At 43.4% G+C, this 17500-nt stretch overlaps 1 protein-coding gene and 1 long non-coding RNA gene across 4 annotated transcripts in view; one reads left to right on the plus strand and one right to left on the minus strand.

Moving 5' to 3' along the window:
* Positions 1 to 4144: 4144 nt before the first annotated feature.
* LOC128788229 (uncharacterized) lies at positions 4145 to 4576 on the minus strand. Its single transcript, XR_008430993.1, has 2 exons — positions 4332 to 4576; positions 4145 to 4251 (listed from the first exon to the last, which is right to left on the minus strand). It is a non-coding gene; the product is annotated as an uncharacterized LOC128788229 (long non-coding RNA).
* A 540-nt stretch (positions 4577 to 5116) lies between these two features.
* The window catches only part of KDM7A (lysine demethylase 7A), a 61794-nt gene continuing 49410 nt past the window's right edge, over positions 5117 to 17500 (plus strand). For all 3 annotated transcript variants that reach the window (XM_053943145.1, XM_053943146.1, XM_053943147.1), the window contains exon 1: positions 5117 to 5273. In XM_053943145.1, coding sequence (XP_053799120.1) covers positions 5158 to 5273 — 116 coding nt within the window. In that variant the 5' untranslated portion in view covers positions 5117 to 5157. The remainder of the gene's footprint in view (positions 5274 to 17500) is intronic.

Consider the following 17500-nt stretch of genomic DNA (forward strand, 5'->3'; position numbering starts at 1 on the left):
TTTAAATGATGAGTGGGAGAATTTTGAATCGTTGGTCTGCTTTTATTTTTGTTAAATGTGTGTGGGCTGACAACATGACTCAGTATTTTCTCTGCCGATGCAAAGATCATACTGCCAATTCTGGGTATATTTCAGACAGTTTCCTGTGGAGCACTGGAACAGTTTTTCAGTCCAGAGCTTTGTTTTTCATCAGCCTGAAGCCTATTGATGTGGAAATAAGTGATTTTAAAAATGAGTGTTTTGCCAAAATGTACATAAATACACTGAAGAAATGACCAAACATGGGGAAAGTCCCTCTACACCCATGTTTTTCCAACAGTTTATCTAATTTTTTTCATGGCTATCAATGTCTGATTTTTCTTTCTGATTCTCCCTGGCCTGAGTTGCTGCTGGGCCATCTCGCTGTCTGCTGGATACCATCTCTGGTGTTTATTTGGCCGTCCATGTCCTGCTGGGTGACAGCCACCATCATGTGACTGATGGTTGTGAGTTCTCCCCTCCTGCCAAGAGACAAATAGGCATATTTGTGGGTATCTGTATGTGGTTCAGCCAGAAGTACCAGAAAACTCCCCCTTCTCCCTTCTGGTAACCTCCCTGCCCTGGTCTCCTACTTTATCCTCCCTTTATGCCATGTACAATGTATGGCATGTGCTCTGGGAGATACACAAAGCCAGGCATGGGCTTTGGATGCTTTTATTGTGCAACAATCAGTGCCCTCTTCTTCCATACCCTCTTCTCTACTAGTGTGCTGGGGGTTATGTCTTTGATAAGAACAGGTTTCTCGCTAAGACCCTCACCTGTAGTCAGAAGTCAGCATTCTAGAGCTACCAATAAACCACCTTTCCCTGCTGATAGCTGCCCTCAGCCCTGTGCACCTTACTGAAGGTCTGTGAATGGCTAGAGAATAACACACTAGTGGATGAAGTATGTTGCACAGCAAAGGTTCTCTGTGAAGATGATGTGCCTGTAGATTCATTCTGTAGAGTGTGCAGAGTGAATGAATTCCATACACTCTGCTTATTTGATTGCTAGTTTCAACTACAGAAGAATTCCCACACTCAATCCCTAGCACCATGTACTTAGCACCATGACCCAAACCCCACTATGATCCTGACTCCACACTAGCCCATACAACAGTGAGCTGTACCTGACCCATTTATTCACAGGCATGCATTACAGTAGTAGGCAACTGTATCATCTTCCTATCATTCTAGTTCCTCAGTCATAAGATTTTCCTCCTAGTCCTGGCATTTTCTTTACCTTCCACTGTCCACCCATGGCAATATTTCTCCCCAGACTTAAGCCTGAGCACATCCATCATCCCTACAGACCTAATTGGAAGCCACTTGACGTGGTTAACTCAAGTGCCTTTGCAGGTTTATTTTATAATAATAAGAAACAGGTAGCAGGCCTTATAATTTCTGCACAATCCTCACATTATTCAGGAAAAATCCTACACTTAAAGCCCTTTTTACCCCACAGCCTGATTCCAGCCTTAAGGATAAACTATCAGCCAGCATTCCTTGAATCACAAGCAGAAGCATTGTGCCTTACTGAGCACCAGCACTCAGGCTTGCCCTGAAGAGCAGGCAAAAGTGGTGCTCTTTAGTCCTTGGTGCCCCAGTCTCTAACCCTGACTCTCGTGTCTAAAGATCCAGTGCTTGTTACCTACAGTCCTGTACCTCTGAGTGCCAGAGCCACTCACCCCTGCCAGCCCCAGTCCACATGACTGTGTTTCTAACACAGTTAGTTTCTGGATTTGCTGGAATCCAGGCACGGAGATGGAGGCAGCCGCTGGGACTTGCTTGGTGTACGAGCTGTAAATTGTGTTTTTCAGAGCTGGGGCTTGATGGGGCAGAGCATGTTTTAATGGATTTTAGCGTGGAAAGATTACATGTTTTAATGGATTTTAGGGTAGAAAGATTAAGTTTGGACACAGCTTGAAGGACTAACTGGCTTGCTCAGCTGCTGAGAGGATGGTAGGCTGGATACAAGATGGGGCATGGGGCAGTGTGACAGTATCTGTACATCAGTGAGCGAGCAGGCAGTCGTGGTCTGTGGCACTGATCACTCTCCTTTCCAAAAACAAGCTTCACTGTTCCCATCTTCTTAATTCTCATTGCCTTTCCACTGGTTCTTCATCAATATCTCCAGCCTTTTTCCTCCAGCCTTTGGATTTCCAGAGCTACCAGCTGCTCTAGAGCTGGTTCTTCAGCCCTCCCCAGCTTTCTGTCATTGCTGCCTTGCCTGTTTTTGGCAGTCAGAGCTCAGCCAGAGGCCAAGCATATGAACTCTGTGTTGCCTACTAGAAGGTGATCTGCACACTATATTTCACATTGGTGTATCTTGCTGGTTGGGAGACAAGAATGGAGAGTGCTATGGCCTCAGGTGTCTTCAGATATCGTCGTGTAGCTGTGACTATTGAGCTTGCTTCTGAAGTTTTTTTGGGATTGGCCTTTAAACTTGCTTCATTTAATTATTTACATTGCAGGTAGGTATTGCATTTTTTTGTTTCTGAACTGTGTTTAGTAAGATTGTCATGGAAAAGCTCTCCAACTTTCTGGAAAGAATACTTATTAAAACGGGTTTTGTAATTGTTATGCTGTGTGGCCCTCAGCTTTCCTGAACTTTTGCTGTGTTAGATTCAAGAATAGCCTAGTGTTGTTTGAAAGAAAGCTTAGAAAGAGAAAAGCTGACAGCAGGTCAGACTGAGGGAGGTGGAGCCACTTTTTTTGCAACAGATGAAGTTGGTATTCCCCACCTGATTAAGGTGCAGCAGAATGAATCACTAACACACTTTGTTCTGAAATACACCAGTGGCAAAACGACATTGCTTGTGGCAGTAGGCAAAGTGCTTATTAAACAGCAAGCGTTACTTTGCAAGCTTAAGATCACAAGTACTCTCTTTAAACAAACAAACAAACTAACTAACTAACTAACTAACTAACTAACTAACTAACTTTTTTTTTCCATAATCAAGGCCAGTGAAGGGCAGGACCCCAGAGGGCGCTGAGTCCAGCCCGCTTCCTCATTCTTTGCACTCTCACTAATGGGTTGCCTTTTTCAGTGAAAATTTCCTCACCCAACCCGGCAGCACTGGACTTGCCCTGAGCACAGCTGGGTCTCCTCCCCACGTCAGGCAGCCTCAGCCCATGGCTCCCAGGAATACCCACCCTATTCCTGTATGCCTTCCCAAGGGAGGGTTCAGCGGGTTTGTCCTTTGCAGACACTTCCTGATACACAGCACGTCTGCATTTTTATGGCCGATTTGGAGAAAGACATCACTCCAGCTGGTAACTGCAGCTTCCAGATAAGACTGACCCCGTGACAATGTAAGAAACACCCAACTAAGGAGCAAGGAATTGTCCATTTTCAGGCTCCAGAGTGGCTACATAGGCCAACACTTTGTTGCACAAACACAGAACAACAACTCTAACTAGAACAGTTCTCTTGGTAGTCATTATGTTATCTGTAATTGATTCTGCAAGAGTTTGTAGGCCCTACCATTAGAAAGCAACTTCTTGTGTGCGTCTTCGAATCAGATTAATAAAGGGAAAAATATTTTTAATGAGAGAGCCTCTTGGTTTGCATTATTTCCTGAAATTCTGAAATTGTCATTTGTTGCCTTACTGGTGTTTCTTGCTCCTAATAAATTTTACATCAGCTTTTTAGAAGACTGAGTGTCTACGGCCCCATTTTGAGTTGCTGAAATACTGAGGTGTGTTGGAAAACTAAAGAGTATTGAAACATCCATAAAAAATCTCCTGCAGGTCAGAATTTTGTGCACTTTCTAAATAGGTCAGGGCTTGGTTCAAGAATCTGGTATTTCTTGAAGATACCCCTTTATTTCTCTGTCTCATTCTCCATTCAGTCACAGAGTCTGTGTGCTGGATTTATTTGTTTTACATTTCTTTGCTGTCCATTTTGCTGCCAAATCATCATCTCGTGCTGCTTGTCTTATATAAATGTTAACATTAGCAAGCTTCACAATAACAGTCTGGAAAGGAAACATTTACTTCTGAGCTTCCCTCTGCCAAACAAACCTACAGCGTTTGCTTTTTTGTGGCTACTAGTGGTTAAGGCCACGGGTTGTAAAATTGTAATGCTGTAGGCAGTGTCTATTGCAGTTATGATCACTGTAACATGCACTTTGACATATTTATTGTTTTGCTTTTAAATTGGTGCATTCAGTGTGGAGGACATGGCTCTCCATTCCCTCATACAAGACAATCGCCATAGGTCCTTGAAAGGCTGCAAGAAAAAAAAAACAACTCTGTTTTAAAATCTACTTTTTTGTTCTCGATGACACATAATGAAAGCATCAGTGTTACTTTTGTGTCCTGAAAGAAAGGGTGACGGCACGGAACGGAACATGATGCAGAGCGCTTGACGAGAGATAAACCATTGCAAGCCCCAGCTGGGCAGCATGGAGGCACTGGCTGCTCAGAGGGGTGTCCGGACGGGCCGGCCCCGCACACAGCACGGCAGGGCAGGGCAGCCCAGGCCGCTCCGGGCGCCGCCGCCGCGCTCGTTACATAACGGGGGCATGGCGGGGGGGGGCCGGCGCGCGCCGCCTCCCGCGCCCGCCTCCTCCCGTGTCCTCGCGGCACCCCCGCCCCGCCCCTCCCCGCGTGACACCGCGAGGGCGGGTCCCAGCGCGTGCCTCCCCGAGGCCCGCCTCCCGCGAGGGGCGGCACGTGCGCGCCCCGCCCCGCCCCGCGCGCTCAACGGGGAAAATCGCCCTTTCCCCTCCCGGCCCGCCCGCGCACGCTCAGTCCCCGCCGCTTCGGACCGTTCCGCGGGGCGCAGGCGCGGCGGGGACGGTCGCCGGGCGGGGCGGGCGGGGCGGTGCTTTCCCCCGCCCCCCTCCCATCGCCATCCCGATCCTCCTCCTCCTCCCGCCTCCACGGGGGCCGGGTGACGCACGTGCGCGCGCCCCTGCGCGCTGTTGTCCGCTCGCTCCCGTGCCGTCCTCCCCGTGCGCGTGCCAGCCGGCGGCGGGGGGCGCGCGCGGCCGGCACGCGCGCTGTTGTTATTGGCGGCGCCGCCGCGGCCGCGGCGGAGGGAGCGAGCCGGGGGGGGGGGGGGGGGGGGGAAAGGGACGGGACGGGGAGGAGCGGAGCGGGGCGGGCGGCTCAGTCAGGGAGTTCTTTAAAGATGGCCGGAGCGACGGCCGCCGCCGCGACCCCCGTGTACTGCGTGTGCCGCGAACCCTACGACGTGAGCCGCTTCATGATCGAGTGCGACATCTGCAAGGACTGGTTCCACGGCAGGTAAGGCGCCGGGAGCGGCGCCGGGGCCGGGCGGCGCGGCGGGGCAGCTGCCGGGCGGCACCGGGCACAGGCAGTGGCAGTCGCCTTCCCCCCTCCCGCTGGGGGGGGACAATGGCTGCGCGGCGGCAGCACGGGGGGAGCGGCGGGCGCTCGCTCGGTCCGGCTTCCTCCACTCCCCCCCACCGCGGCGGGGACGGTGCCGGCGGCCGTCCCCGGGCACATGGGTCCGCGGCTCTGAGGGGGCGGACGGGCCGGGCCAGGCCGGGGGGGCTGGTTACGAAAGAGCAACAGATGCGGGGCTGGCAGGGCCGGGGCCACCCCGAAGTTGTGCCGACTCTGCAGAGGCGTCGCGTGTCCCCCCGCGCCCCCGGGGGGTCTCTCCCGGGACAGGGCGGTCTCCCGGCGGAGAAGTGCGGACACCGGGGCTGTCCCCGGCCGGGTGCGAGCTCCGGGCTGCCCGTCCGTTTTGTTCGGGGGGCGGCCGAGGAGGAGAAAGAGGGTCACCCCCGCGCCTCTCGCCGCTTTGACGTTTCCAGCCCGGTCCCGAGCGGCCGCCGCCGCGCGTGTGTTTTGCGAGCCGAGCATGTGAATAATAAAAGGCCCGTCGGCAGCCGCTGCGAGCGGGAGGAAGCGGCGGCGGAGGGGATTCACGGGCAGTTAAACAAAGGAGCAAGTTCGGGGCCCGCGGCGTTGGCGGCGGCGGCTCGGCCGGGCCGGGGCTGCGGGGCCGTTCGGTGCCGCCCCCGCCGTGCGGGGAGCGCCGGGGAGCGCGCGGCGCCCGTGATTGACAGCCCGGCGTTTAAATACCCCGAGCGGCAACAACAACAGCGCCGGCCGCCCGCGCCGCGCCCCCTGCCGGCCAGGGCCCGCACCGCCGGCCCCCGACCCTGCCCGCCGGGCCCGGCGCTCGCAACGCAGCAGCGGGGGCCGTGTGCGGGGTCGTAGTTGTTTGGGTTTGTTTTCCCTTTATTTATTTTCCCGTTTCTTCCCCTCAAACGGCAAAAGACAAACGCCGACTAAAAGTAGGTTGCGTGTTAAGGTGTTACTTAACAGTAACTGTTATACACGGGTGTTTTGTTGCCGCGTTTTAGGACGAAAGGAAGACTCGCAGCATTTCAGATGTTTACTTGTTTGATTTGTTCTTTATACATGAGCTTCTCCCGGCTCGAACTGCAGTATAATAGAAAGAGTGAAAGGGGCTTTGTAAACCATAAAAACTGGCAGAGCAGGCTTGTTGTACCTTAAAAACAACCTCTCATTGATATTTTTAACTAGACTGCTACTACTCTTGCCAGTACTGTTGTTTAGAGTGAGACGCACAACAGCTCTTCTGGGTTACAGCAGCTTAATAGAAGTTTGTCAGAGCTCGGTTGCTGCCTGCAATAAAGGTGTAGGCATTGCCTGAAGTGTTTGTGTGGTTACAGGTTCTTTCTCTTCCAAGTCTTCTGCATTTGTCTAGTTGCTCTTTCAGAATGTCCTGGCAATTGCTCAGGTTCCATGCAGGCTCAACTTAAATGCCATCCCTGTGCGTCAGTATTGCTGGGGTATGGGTGAACTAAATTTCTGAAATTGTTATGAGGAGGAAAGCATTGCCTGATCCAAAGGTGGGACAGACCACTTGGTAGCTTTCTTGGATCTTGAGGTGTAAAAAGCTCCACACAGGTTCCTGTGATTGAGCTCTGTCGTGCTAGCACTAAACTGCCTTGATAGTCTTAAACCCTAAGAGTGGAAAATAAGCAAACAGGCCAGCAAGAGCTGGCAGCAGCCAGGCTGCTTTGGGATTTAGCTGCATGCTCACCCGGTCTCATGACTAAAGGGTAGGTTTTTGGGAGATGTGTTGCTCCCTACCAGCTGTGGGAGTGCCTTTCCCCTTGCTTTAAGAGTGTCTGAAGACTGTTATATAGCTTGTAAAAGAAAACACACACTCTCAAATCTTTAAGTTTCTGGTGAACTTCATAGTTTCATGCTTTCTTGATTTTTTTTTTCTTTTTTTCCCCCTGGCCTGTGGAATGAGACTAATGTGTGTTCTGTCTTAAGAAACATACAAACCCAGGCTGTGGTGTGCTAGCATGATACCTAGTGCATATTACTGGATTAGGGACTCTTTGCTGCCTTCCTGTGTATAGTTAAGAGAGTGCCTGAACAGTACAGTGAAGGCTGTACAAAGTCTACTCTGGCAGATTGTTACTTAGTCCCTTTAAATTTTTATGTGATTTTTTTTTCTGTGTCCTTCTTGCACTCACTGTCTTCAAATGATTTGTACTTTGGTTTCCTGTTATCAATGTATTACTGTTATGAATAAGAGTTTTATTGCTTTTGTCAAATATTTGTGTTAAAGCAAATGTTTTGTTATGCCTGGCAAGGCTGTGAACCTGCTTTGTGGGTTTCAGTTACTCTCTGAGTGGGCCTAACATCGAGCCATAGTCTGGAGTAATTACCCCTTGTGAACAAAAGAGTGTAACGCGGGTGCCTGAGCGCTGTTTGAGGATTCGTCGCCTTCCTGAATGGCTTGCCAAGTGTGCAGAGACTACAGAGCTTTAGATGTGACAGACTGTCAAAGCTTTCAGATGGGCAAATCCATGTATATTTTAGACAATTTTTGTGTTTTCCCCATCATTTTATCTGCTTTAAATGAAAATGTCACATTAAGCTGATTCCAGCTTTCTAACTTGTCTAGAATATACTCTAGCTAGAATGAAGCATACAAAGTCCTTTATGCTGCTCTGTAGGTTCAACTTTCTCTTGGATCTGTTCCGTAGCTCTTGAAACCTCTTTAATTTCTTGGTTTTATCTTCAAATTATATGTATCATTCTGTGATACTTCTTGTGCTGTCTCTGCCTTCCTTCATTTTTTGATGCTTTGCCTCAGTTATTAGGTTAATGACATGCTGTCATCTTGTTTGTGTTTTTTTTTTTTGCTGTGATATGTGTGCCTAAGTTATATATCTTTTTTAAAACTGATCTTGCAGTCAGCTCTGCTCTTGAAGTATGTTTGTGAAGTTTGCAGAAATACTATTGAACTTTTTGTCCGTTTTTCTGTCCATGTTACATGTACTCAACTAGATTTATATGTGTTGCATAGATGTGACTTATTCCTGTAGACTGGACCCCAGATCAGAACAAACTGAAGTTTAAGCATATAATTCAGTTTTTGTCTGCACAGTGTAATTTTGTCTGTGATATTTCGGAAGTAAAGTACTGTCGAATTGGCCTTTTAAGGAGGTTGGCTTTGTAAAGCTGCACTGGTACTGTACTAGTTTGAAGTAGTGTGGAGAAGTAAGTCAGGTAAACTGAGAATTAAAAATGCAGGTGCCCCTATGAAGTCTTGTGTGTTGCACTTTTCCAGGGATGTTTTGTTTCTCAACAAATATACAGTGAACTTCTAACATGTCTCAATGATGAATAGGTTAAGAAATTATTATTATGTGCGTGTCAGTTACAGATCTCTGCCTTTTGAAATGCCTGCAACCTTTCTAATGTATTTTTAAATTACAAAAAGGTGTTTGGTTTTTTAAATTAAACAAAGTAAATGTTTTACTCTTCAAAGTTAGAGCAATGGGGTATAAGAAAGGGAAAGTATCCTTTTTTTGTTGTTGTTCAAAATTAGCAGTTTACCTGAAAGTTTCATAATGGTGTCAACTTTGGTGTCTTCCCCTCAAAGAGAAATTTTTTTTTATGTTTACAGAAATAAATATTTAATTTGAGCAGCTTAGAGGGCAATCAGGGAAGTACAGCACTGATCTGTATGTAGTGTACATATGTACATGCTTCTATTACAAAGCAAATTGAATTGATTAAATTTATATGGAATTGTTTTTAAGTTGATAGCTCTTGCTCTCAGGATTAATTTTTTATTTTGTATATTCTTGAAAGAATTAACTTTGCTCTTTCCTACAGCAGTTCATTGGTGGTATTTTGCCATTAGGTATTTGATATTTTTTACAGCTTTGTCGTTATTAGAAAACATTTAATAACATAATTTGAAAAGAAAGGTGATTTGTGTACTGTTTGAAGATTATAATTTAAACTGCAGATGCCTTGAGGCCTTTTTTCCTCACATGGAGGAAAAATTTGGTGCTAAAGTCACATCTGAGCGAGGTTCAGGTAGAACATATTTTTTCTGATATCGTATGGATTTGAACGTGTCTTTGTTTGGTCTCTGAAGACACACAAAACTTCTCATCCACACCTTAATATGATCTTGATGTAAAATTGAGGTTTCCCTTTTACAGCTCTTAGGTTCCATGGTACAGGTCTGTCTGAACGCACTGATTTATACTCTGAAAGCAGGCTTTCTCCTTAAGAAAAAAAGGAAATGCATGTGCTATAGTGACTACTTTTCCTGAATTGGTTCTTTGTTTTGGAGCTTTTTACATGAGGTTCTGCATGATGGGCTTTGCCAGCTCTTGCTACTGAAAGAGGCTGTCCCGCTCCTGGTTGCGTGCTACTATAATTTCTCTTTTGCTGGTTCAGTGCTTGCCTGATTGGTAAATCAACTCTGCTCAGAAAACTGACAGAACCCATTCTCTTGCTGGGTTAGCTTTTTGTTGGGTTACTGAGTTGATTTGGCTTGTCAAAGGCGAGGATGAGTCCCAGAGTGTTGCAAAACACTTGAAGGAATGTGTTATTGGAGATGATACTGGTGGGAAAAGACAGAAGAATTGCTAATTTTTTTACTTCACTGCCCACTTTGGGATTGATAGCTCACCCAGTTTTGTAGAGCCTTGTTTTTGTGTCTCAGTCACCATGTGTGATTCTGCGCGGGCCCAGTTGCTCATCCAGTGGGGTCCAAGGGAATCAAGACATTTCCAGTGGAGCTGCAGGAGCGCAACCCCAGAACATCATCTGTTTGCAGGGGTAGGCAAAGCTCTTGTGTCTGTCGTGGATTTGGAGGACAAAACATGGTGATGCTCATGTCAGGGAATGTGGAAGTTGCAAAGAGACTGCTTACATCCAGCCATGGTCTGGTGTAATTACCCCTTGTGAACAAAAGAGCATAACGTGGGTGCCTGAGCACCTGGTTCAGACCTTCTCTCTGCAGAAAATTAAGGCCTTGTAGTTAGAAACATTCAGGGACCTGAACAGAATCAACAAATCCTTGTCCAGTCAACAGAACTTTGGTCAGGCACCAGAGGACTTTCAAGCTGACTTTCTGGCTCTTGTGATGTATAAGCCTTAAATCTCTCATGTGGCAATTTGGGGGATCTTAGGGAAGTGTTTTAGACCACAAGGGAAAGCTAATGTGTTTAATCTTACTTTGTCTTGGCTTGACCATATTTCCTCAGAGCTAAAATGGAGGTCTCAACTTCAGTCCAATGAGCTGTGTACCCTCTGCCAAAGAATTAAGTAACTTGAAGTGACTTCAAGCTCTTCTAACAATACAAAAGCTGAAACAGTTTTGGTTAAACTGAAAAGAAACTTGTTATAATGAGGATGCTAGACAAGCACTTGTGTAACTGGATGTCTGTTTCCAATCATTTATATTCTTCGTTTGAACAAACCATTTTTTTCCTCTTGGTTCCCATCTGTGAAGTGGGAAGACTTATTAATACATATTAAAGTTAGATGTGTTCTACCATAATAAGCACTGAAGAGTTGCAAGTATTCAAATTGCTTCAGTTTTTGAAACTGTGTAATAACATGTAGAACTGTGTGCAAGTTTTTCTCTTTATGGTTTTCTTGAAGAACTGGCTTTATTGAAAGTAGGCGTACTTTGAAAGTTAACACTCCTTTCCTTGAGATCTGTAATTTTGTAATTTTTTTCATTTGTTCTGGAATAAAACATAGTAGATGGTTTAGCTTATGCCTTCTGATAAAGTAACTAGGATAAGAAGAAAACATATTGTCCAATAAAAATCTGTAAGAGAACTGAACGGTACACAATTCAGCTTTTCAAACTAGAGTCCAACAAGAGTCTAGTGAGTTTCTAAGCAGTTACTTAATGGTAATAGTTCTAATTTCTAAACTACAAATTAATTATTACCTTTTCAGTGTTAGTTAAAAGATAGAGCTTCAGATTTAGTTATTTAAACACTACCTCTAATTTTCTGTAATATTATAGTTTACCTGTGTTTTTAGTATAATTGTTTTGTTTTGGTCTTGACTGTGCAAATGAAGGCACTGTAAGTATATGTGTAATTTAACAGTGAATTTTTTATTAGCTAGTTAATTTATGATGATTTGATATTCCAAAATGTTATTTGTTGATGCTCATGAAGCACTTCAGTATCTTCCTTTCCCTTTATGTTTAATACATAAATGATTTGAGGAATTCAGATGTTTTCAGAAGGCTCAGTTTTGTGACTTCCATATCTAAAAACTAGAGAGGTGAGAGGAGTCTGGTTGGCGAACTGCTACTTGGTACACCTAATTTCTCTATATACCTATTAGGTGCTACAGTGCAGAATGTGAAATATATTCTTTTTATTTTAAACTTATCTTAATCTGTTGATAATGATGAGTTCTCTTAGAGCAGCACATTTGCAGTAAACTGACTTAAGCCTTACAGTGGAGTATCACTCTGTTAACTGCCAGTGGGCAAAATCACATTAATTTTGTTTTCATTCTTCATTTGTGGTTTGGGGATAGTTTTCGTATTCATTAGCAGATTTTTTTAAATGATCAGTGCAGTTTCTGTGCACTTTTTGCGTCTTGTGAAAGGTCATGTAAGAAGAGTGTCTCCATTCCATTCACGTGACAGCTTGCACAAGTTGAAGATGAACTAATACTATTCATGTAACTATTTGTACTTTCCCTACATCACTGTAAAATAAAATACCATTGTCTCAAAACAACTCTGAGTAATCAGTAAAGATTTCCATAGGTGCAATGCACATACTTAAAACCATAAACATGCTCAAATTTTACCTTTGTCTCATTGCTCAAGTATGAAAATTCAATTAACAGCATTGCTATTGCTTTATTATCAACATATGAGAGGTATTTTAGTGAAATATATAGCTTTTAAAAAGCTAAGCTATTTTTCATTTTGTCAGTCCTTTCTAATGTATTACAACATTAGCTCATGAATACACAGAACTAACAATCTATGGAGTATGAATCGTCTTGAGATGTCTGCTGTGTGGTGGTAATATGGATTTATGTGGCTGGTAACCCTCCTCAGGTCAATTCTGCTTTTGAATGGAATTAATATTTAATACTTTTTCTCCATTACTTCAGCATTAACTAAAGTAGACTTCAAAACTGGTGTTTCTTTTTGAAAATACTGAGTTCATTGTTGCAGGCAGGCATAAATGCTGATGTTCGCCACAAAAGCAAGAAAGCTTTTTTTTTAAGTCCTCCCACATTATTCTGTTTTAAAAGCCAATTGGAGTAAGTGTGATTGTTCTAGATTTTTAATATATTGTGGTCTGAAGTCTATTTATTTGCATCTGAAACTGTCAGTTGACATTGTAGCTAGGCTGGAAAATTAATTTCGTAAATTTGTGTTTGTTCCATTTACATTAATACTTTATTCGCTTAAAGGCTCTTGAAGCACTCTTCACGAAAATGAGTGCAAAGAGAGGTGACTCTCTGAGAAATGGAATCTTTGATATTGAAGATAATGTGATTGCTCTGTTCTGTCATTCTTGCCACTTATCAGGCAGTATTTTCTAAAGAGAGTGACATTTTTCTTTTGGAATATTGATGTTTGCCAATAAATGAAGTTCAGATCAGATAAATGAAGAACAGCCAAAGAAATTGCTGTGTCTTACTACCCAGCAGTACTTGTAAAATGTCTGGTTGTTTTGTTCGACATACAGATTTTTCTTTTTGTTTCAATAACAGGAATATTTGGATCTTTTCACTAAAGGATTACATCATGCTGTTGACTTGCAAAACTTGGTGTTAAGAACAAGCAGAACAAGAGAAATGAGGTGTTGCAAGTCAAGGCAGGGCTTTTGGAGTACTGCTGGGCACATCTCTGAGGTGCAGAGTGCTGCACGGAGCAGCCTAGGAACAGTACCAAAAGCAAGGTAGCTGTGCTAATGGGGCACTGTGCTCAGGAAAGTATTAACAGTCTGCCCTGTCAGTGTAGAGTTATCCCTTATTTCAGGCAAGTGTGCTGTGTTGGCATATCACAGCCTCAAGCCTGCTCTGTTCTAGGTATTGCTCTGTGCTTCTATTCCTTATCTAACAGAGGACCAAAATCATGTCAAGAAAACTGATGTGCACATGTAGTCTCTTAAATCTCAAGCTACATTCTGACTACAGTATTTGCCCAGAGGACACATCAGTGTGAGGCAAAGGTGAGCAGCAACTTGCTGCCTCTGATGCTGTGCTCTCCTGTGTGAACAGCTAGATCATCTCGGGGCATCCCTTTGCTTCTCCTAACACTGCAGTAAAATGTGCCTCCCTGATGGAATGAGTATCACAGAGGTAGTTCAGAATGCTGTTCTTATTCTCGCTGAGAACGAGTGGGACAGCTGTAGTATTGAGTGATTGGCCTGATGTCCTTGCTGAGAAGTGCTTATTTAGCACTTTAGAACTGAGTGAAAGCAGATGCCTTGGCTGTACCTTACACTTCCAGCATGGTCAGCTGCCTTGTGCTTGAAGCATCATGAAACTGAAGGATTTAAGTATGAACTAGGGTTACGAGTAGATCAGAAATTGCTGAAGCAAAGGTGCAGCTCTGAAGACCTTCCGCAAATGTTACCTCCTGACTTTTATATTTTACCAGTAAGGGCAGATTCTAATTTCTCTTCAGTTTTTGGAATTGATAGCTCAACTAGCATCACCACTGAGAATATACTGAGCATTCTATTTCCTGGTCCTTATTTGACTGTGGAAATAAAGTTATTGTCTAATGAAAAAAAACACACATGTTCACTTTAGAAAAGAATAAACCTTTTTACTCCTGGTTGGTTTTGATACTAATAGATCTATCAGTGTAAGAGGAAACAAAATCTTGTGTATATTAGTGAAAGGAAAATATCACTGGTACCAGTGTTCAGCCTCTCAATGTCAGGTGCTATTACTTGCTTCCTATGAAGATGCCTTGGATACAAGTGGTCTTTTCCTGCAGGTAGTTCCTTACATTAGAGAAAAGACCTGACATTTCTCTACAACCCTGTTTGCTTATTGCACATCAGTGTTGTTGTGGCTTTTTTAGTCCCCCCAGCATATAAATGTCAGTGCTTGTGTCTAGTTTGGCTGGATCTTTGTTTTTCATAGGGTTGCTCTGTGTCCAATTCTCCTTTTTTTCTTTGATGTCTGAAACAGTGATGTGACGTGGGGACTGGGACAAGGAAATGAGCTAATATCATGAACAAGTGGTAAAACATAAAAAAAAAAAGCTTTAGCTTTTCATTGTGATCAGTGAAATGATGTTGAGCAGACATTTTGTTTGTCTGGACTAAGCTCACATGAAACAGGCAGGGGTACATTTACACCATGTGATTAAGAGTGAGCTGCAGTGCATTCCTTACTGCTTTTGATACATCTGTGCTGAGATGTATCAGAAGGGAGAATGGGGAGTGAATGCATCCCTGCAGTATGTGATGGCAGTTCTCAATGCAAGCTACATGGAACACTAGCAACCCAGGGTGTTGCTAGCGGACCACAGAGCAGTAAAGCCTCTGTTTGCAGTTTTCCAGTCCATTCCAGGGCAACAATAGTAAACTCTGATATGATTTTCATGATGCATTATTAAATACTTTGAATATTCTATTATTTTGGGGGTGGTGGTTTTCTTTCCTTTTTCTTTTTTTTTTTGTATCTCTGATAGGGAATTTGGAGATAGAAGTAGCAGATAAATGTTTTATATAAATGTGTTGCTTAACCTAGTAAAATAAAATTATGTTTGTTATGCCAACCTGAGGAAGCTGGACAAGCATCTTTCTAGTGTGAACATATGCATTGCTCTGAGCCCATGAGAAATCCAACAGCTTTCTATGAAGCTTGTGCACCACAATATTTTGGAACAAGTTTTTGTTAGGAAATGTGTTCTATCCCTTAATATGCTTGCCATGTGTTTAGAAGAAAAACTGTAAATCTCTGAATTATCATTGTTAGAAACATAACTGACTATGTGCCAAGAGGATGGGAGTAAAGTAGATACTTCCGTTTCAAAACTGTACCAGACACAAAATAATTGAATGTAACTTATGGTTTTCAGGTGTCTGAAAAATTGGAACTGAGATCAGAAGATTTTTTGGTTCACATGGGGTATCTACAAAGGGAGTAAGCAGCCTTGTATAGAGGAGTCTTGTAGGTGAAAAGTTGGATAGAGAGAGATCAGGAGAGTAAAGACAATGTGAAGGAAGCTTTTCAAAACAAAGAATACATGGAGAATATTGACTTGTACTGCAAGAGTGTGAAGTTTTAAATTTGAACATTAATTTGTGACTGAAAAAAGCTTCTGTGCTAAAATGTCTGCTGCAGTGATCAGTCACTCTGAAGTGATGTGAGGAAGATCCAAGTTCTAAAGCAGCCAGTGGGTTTGGTGAAACTTGCTGATACAAATGCATGGTTGAGTTTTTGATTGGATGGAAGCTACTTTATGGTGTGCAGAACATGAGGAGTGATGATCAACATTAATTCAAATTTAAAATGTAACTTTCAGTATCTGTCTCTCAATGGAATCTGGCCTGAATCAGCTGCACCAAGTCCAGTTTTAATTACTGCATTTTCTGAAGATAAATACATAGTTGGAGGTTGTCTTATGTAACTGTATGTCTTCGATTGCTAAAGGAGAAAAGACGTCTTTTTAAAGAAAGCAGACTCTGGGTGTATTTAAATTGATGTACTACAAATTACATTGTAAGGTTGGGGAATTTTTTTTTTTTTTATATTTTTAGTTTGAATTAGTTTCATAGCCAGTGCTATGTAATATAAACAAACTGATGATAAACTTTTCTTCTGTAATTGAATTGTAAGAAAATAGCTTAATAGTTCACTCAGCGATATGTCAAACTCGTTAAAGGCTCTTTAGAGATCATTGACCTCTAAATCTTTTTCTAGGAAACACTTCTGGTAAAAGATTATTCTTCTGTCAAGTATTTACTACTTATTGCGAATTATCAAAGAAGAACCTCTTTGGCACTTTCAGACTATGTTATTGGAGGTTGTAAAGAAAAGTAAAACAGCATTATCACTTTGAAGCCAGAAAAGCAACACCTGTTGACATAAGTATTATTTATACTCCAAAAAGCTTGGCATGTATGTGGCATGTCTTTGGCAAATTTCAAGTCCTTGCCAGTTTCTGAAATATTTGGAGAAATTGACAGTTCTGCCTTTTTTAAAAGGAAAACAGGTGCATTCGTAGTCCAAGGGATAGACTACTATATTTCTATAGGAAGCACTATCAAATCTGAAGACTAAAAGAAAGTATTACTAGGTCTTAAGACTTGGAAAAGGTTGTGCTGCAATTCATGCTCACTTTATCTATTTATTCACTAATGTCAGGAGCAGGGACCAGAACTTAAGATACTCTTGTCAGTGTCTGAGGGTTTTAACCAGACCCTTGTGCTTGGGTCATGTTACATTCTGTTAATGGCCCATAATTCTTGGATACTTTTCAGAAGAGTAAGAGGTCCTAAGTGGAGGAGATAAAGAGTATCTTTACATAAAATGTGAGCTGGAGGTGAACATTCCCCTGAGCTGTGTGGGCTTGAACTCTTAATAACCTGAATAAACACATCTCTGTTGGAAAACCAAAGTAACTTCTCCCTTCATAACAACTTTTTAGTGCCCAGCACTTCGGTAGTTTGGCTTAGACACCAGGGAGCGTGGCACATGCTGGGTGGGAGCACAGGGTGAGCACAACAGGGGCAGCTTTTGGAATTTTTGGGTGAAGTGGTGAGGTGCTAGCTGAGTGTAGGTACTTCTGAGGTTAGCTTTCTTCTGAATTTAAGTAGGCTTTAGGGACCAGCATCTTGAACTGGATATTGCCCTAATGGCCATATATAGATGAATGATTTCTTCCGTGTTCTTGCAATTTCTTTTTTTTTTTCCCTGCTGTTTAGATGGATTTCATATGCTTTCATCTGTGGCCATTGGCATTTGCCCTGTCTGTTACCTTTCCCCTTCCATCAGGGCAATTTTCACACATTGATATTTACACATATTGGTAAGGTCAGACATTTTCTCCCAAAGAATTAATTGTGTGTTTTTCACAATAAGTGAGCCATAATGTCTCCTGTAATTTTTACAGGAATGGTAAATCAGTATTCATCTCCAGGGAACCTTTTGCAATAGGCCCTCTGCTTCATGCTTCATATTTTTCC

Source organism: Vidua chalybeata, chromosome 5 (assembly GCF_026979565.1).
Source record: "Vidua chalybeata isolate OUT-0048 chromosome 5, bVidCha1 merged haplotype, whole genome shotgun sequence".
Classification (NCBI taxonomy): Eukaryota; Metazoa; Chordata; class Aves; order Passeriformes; family Viduidae; genus Vidua; species Vidua chalybeata.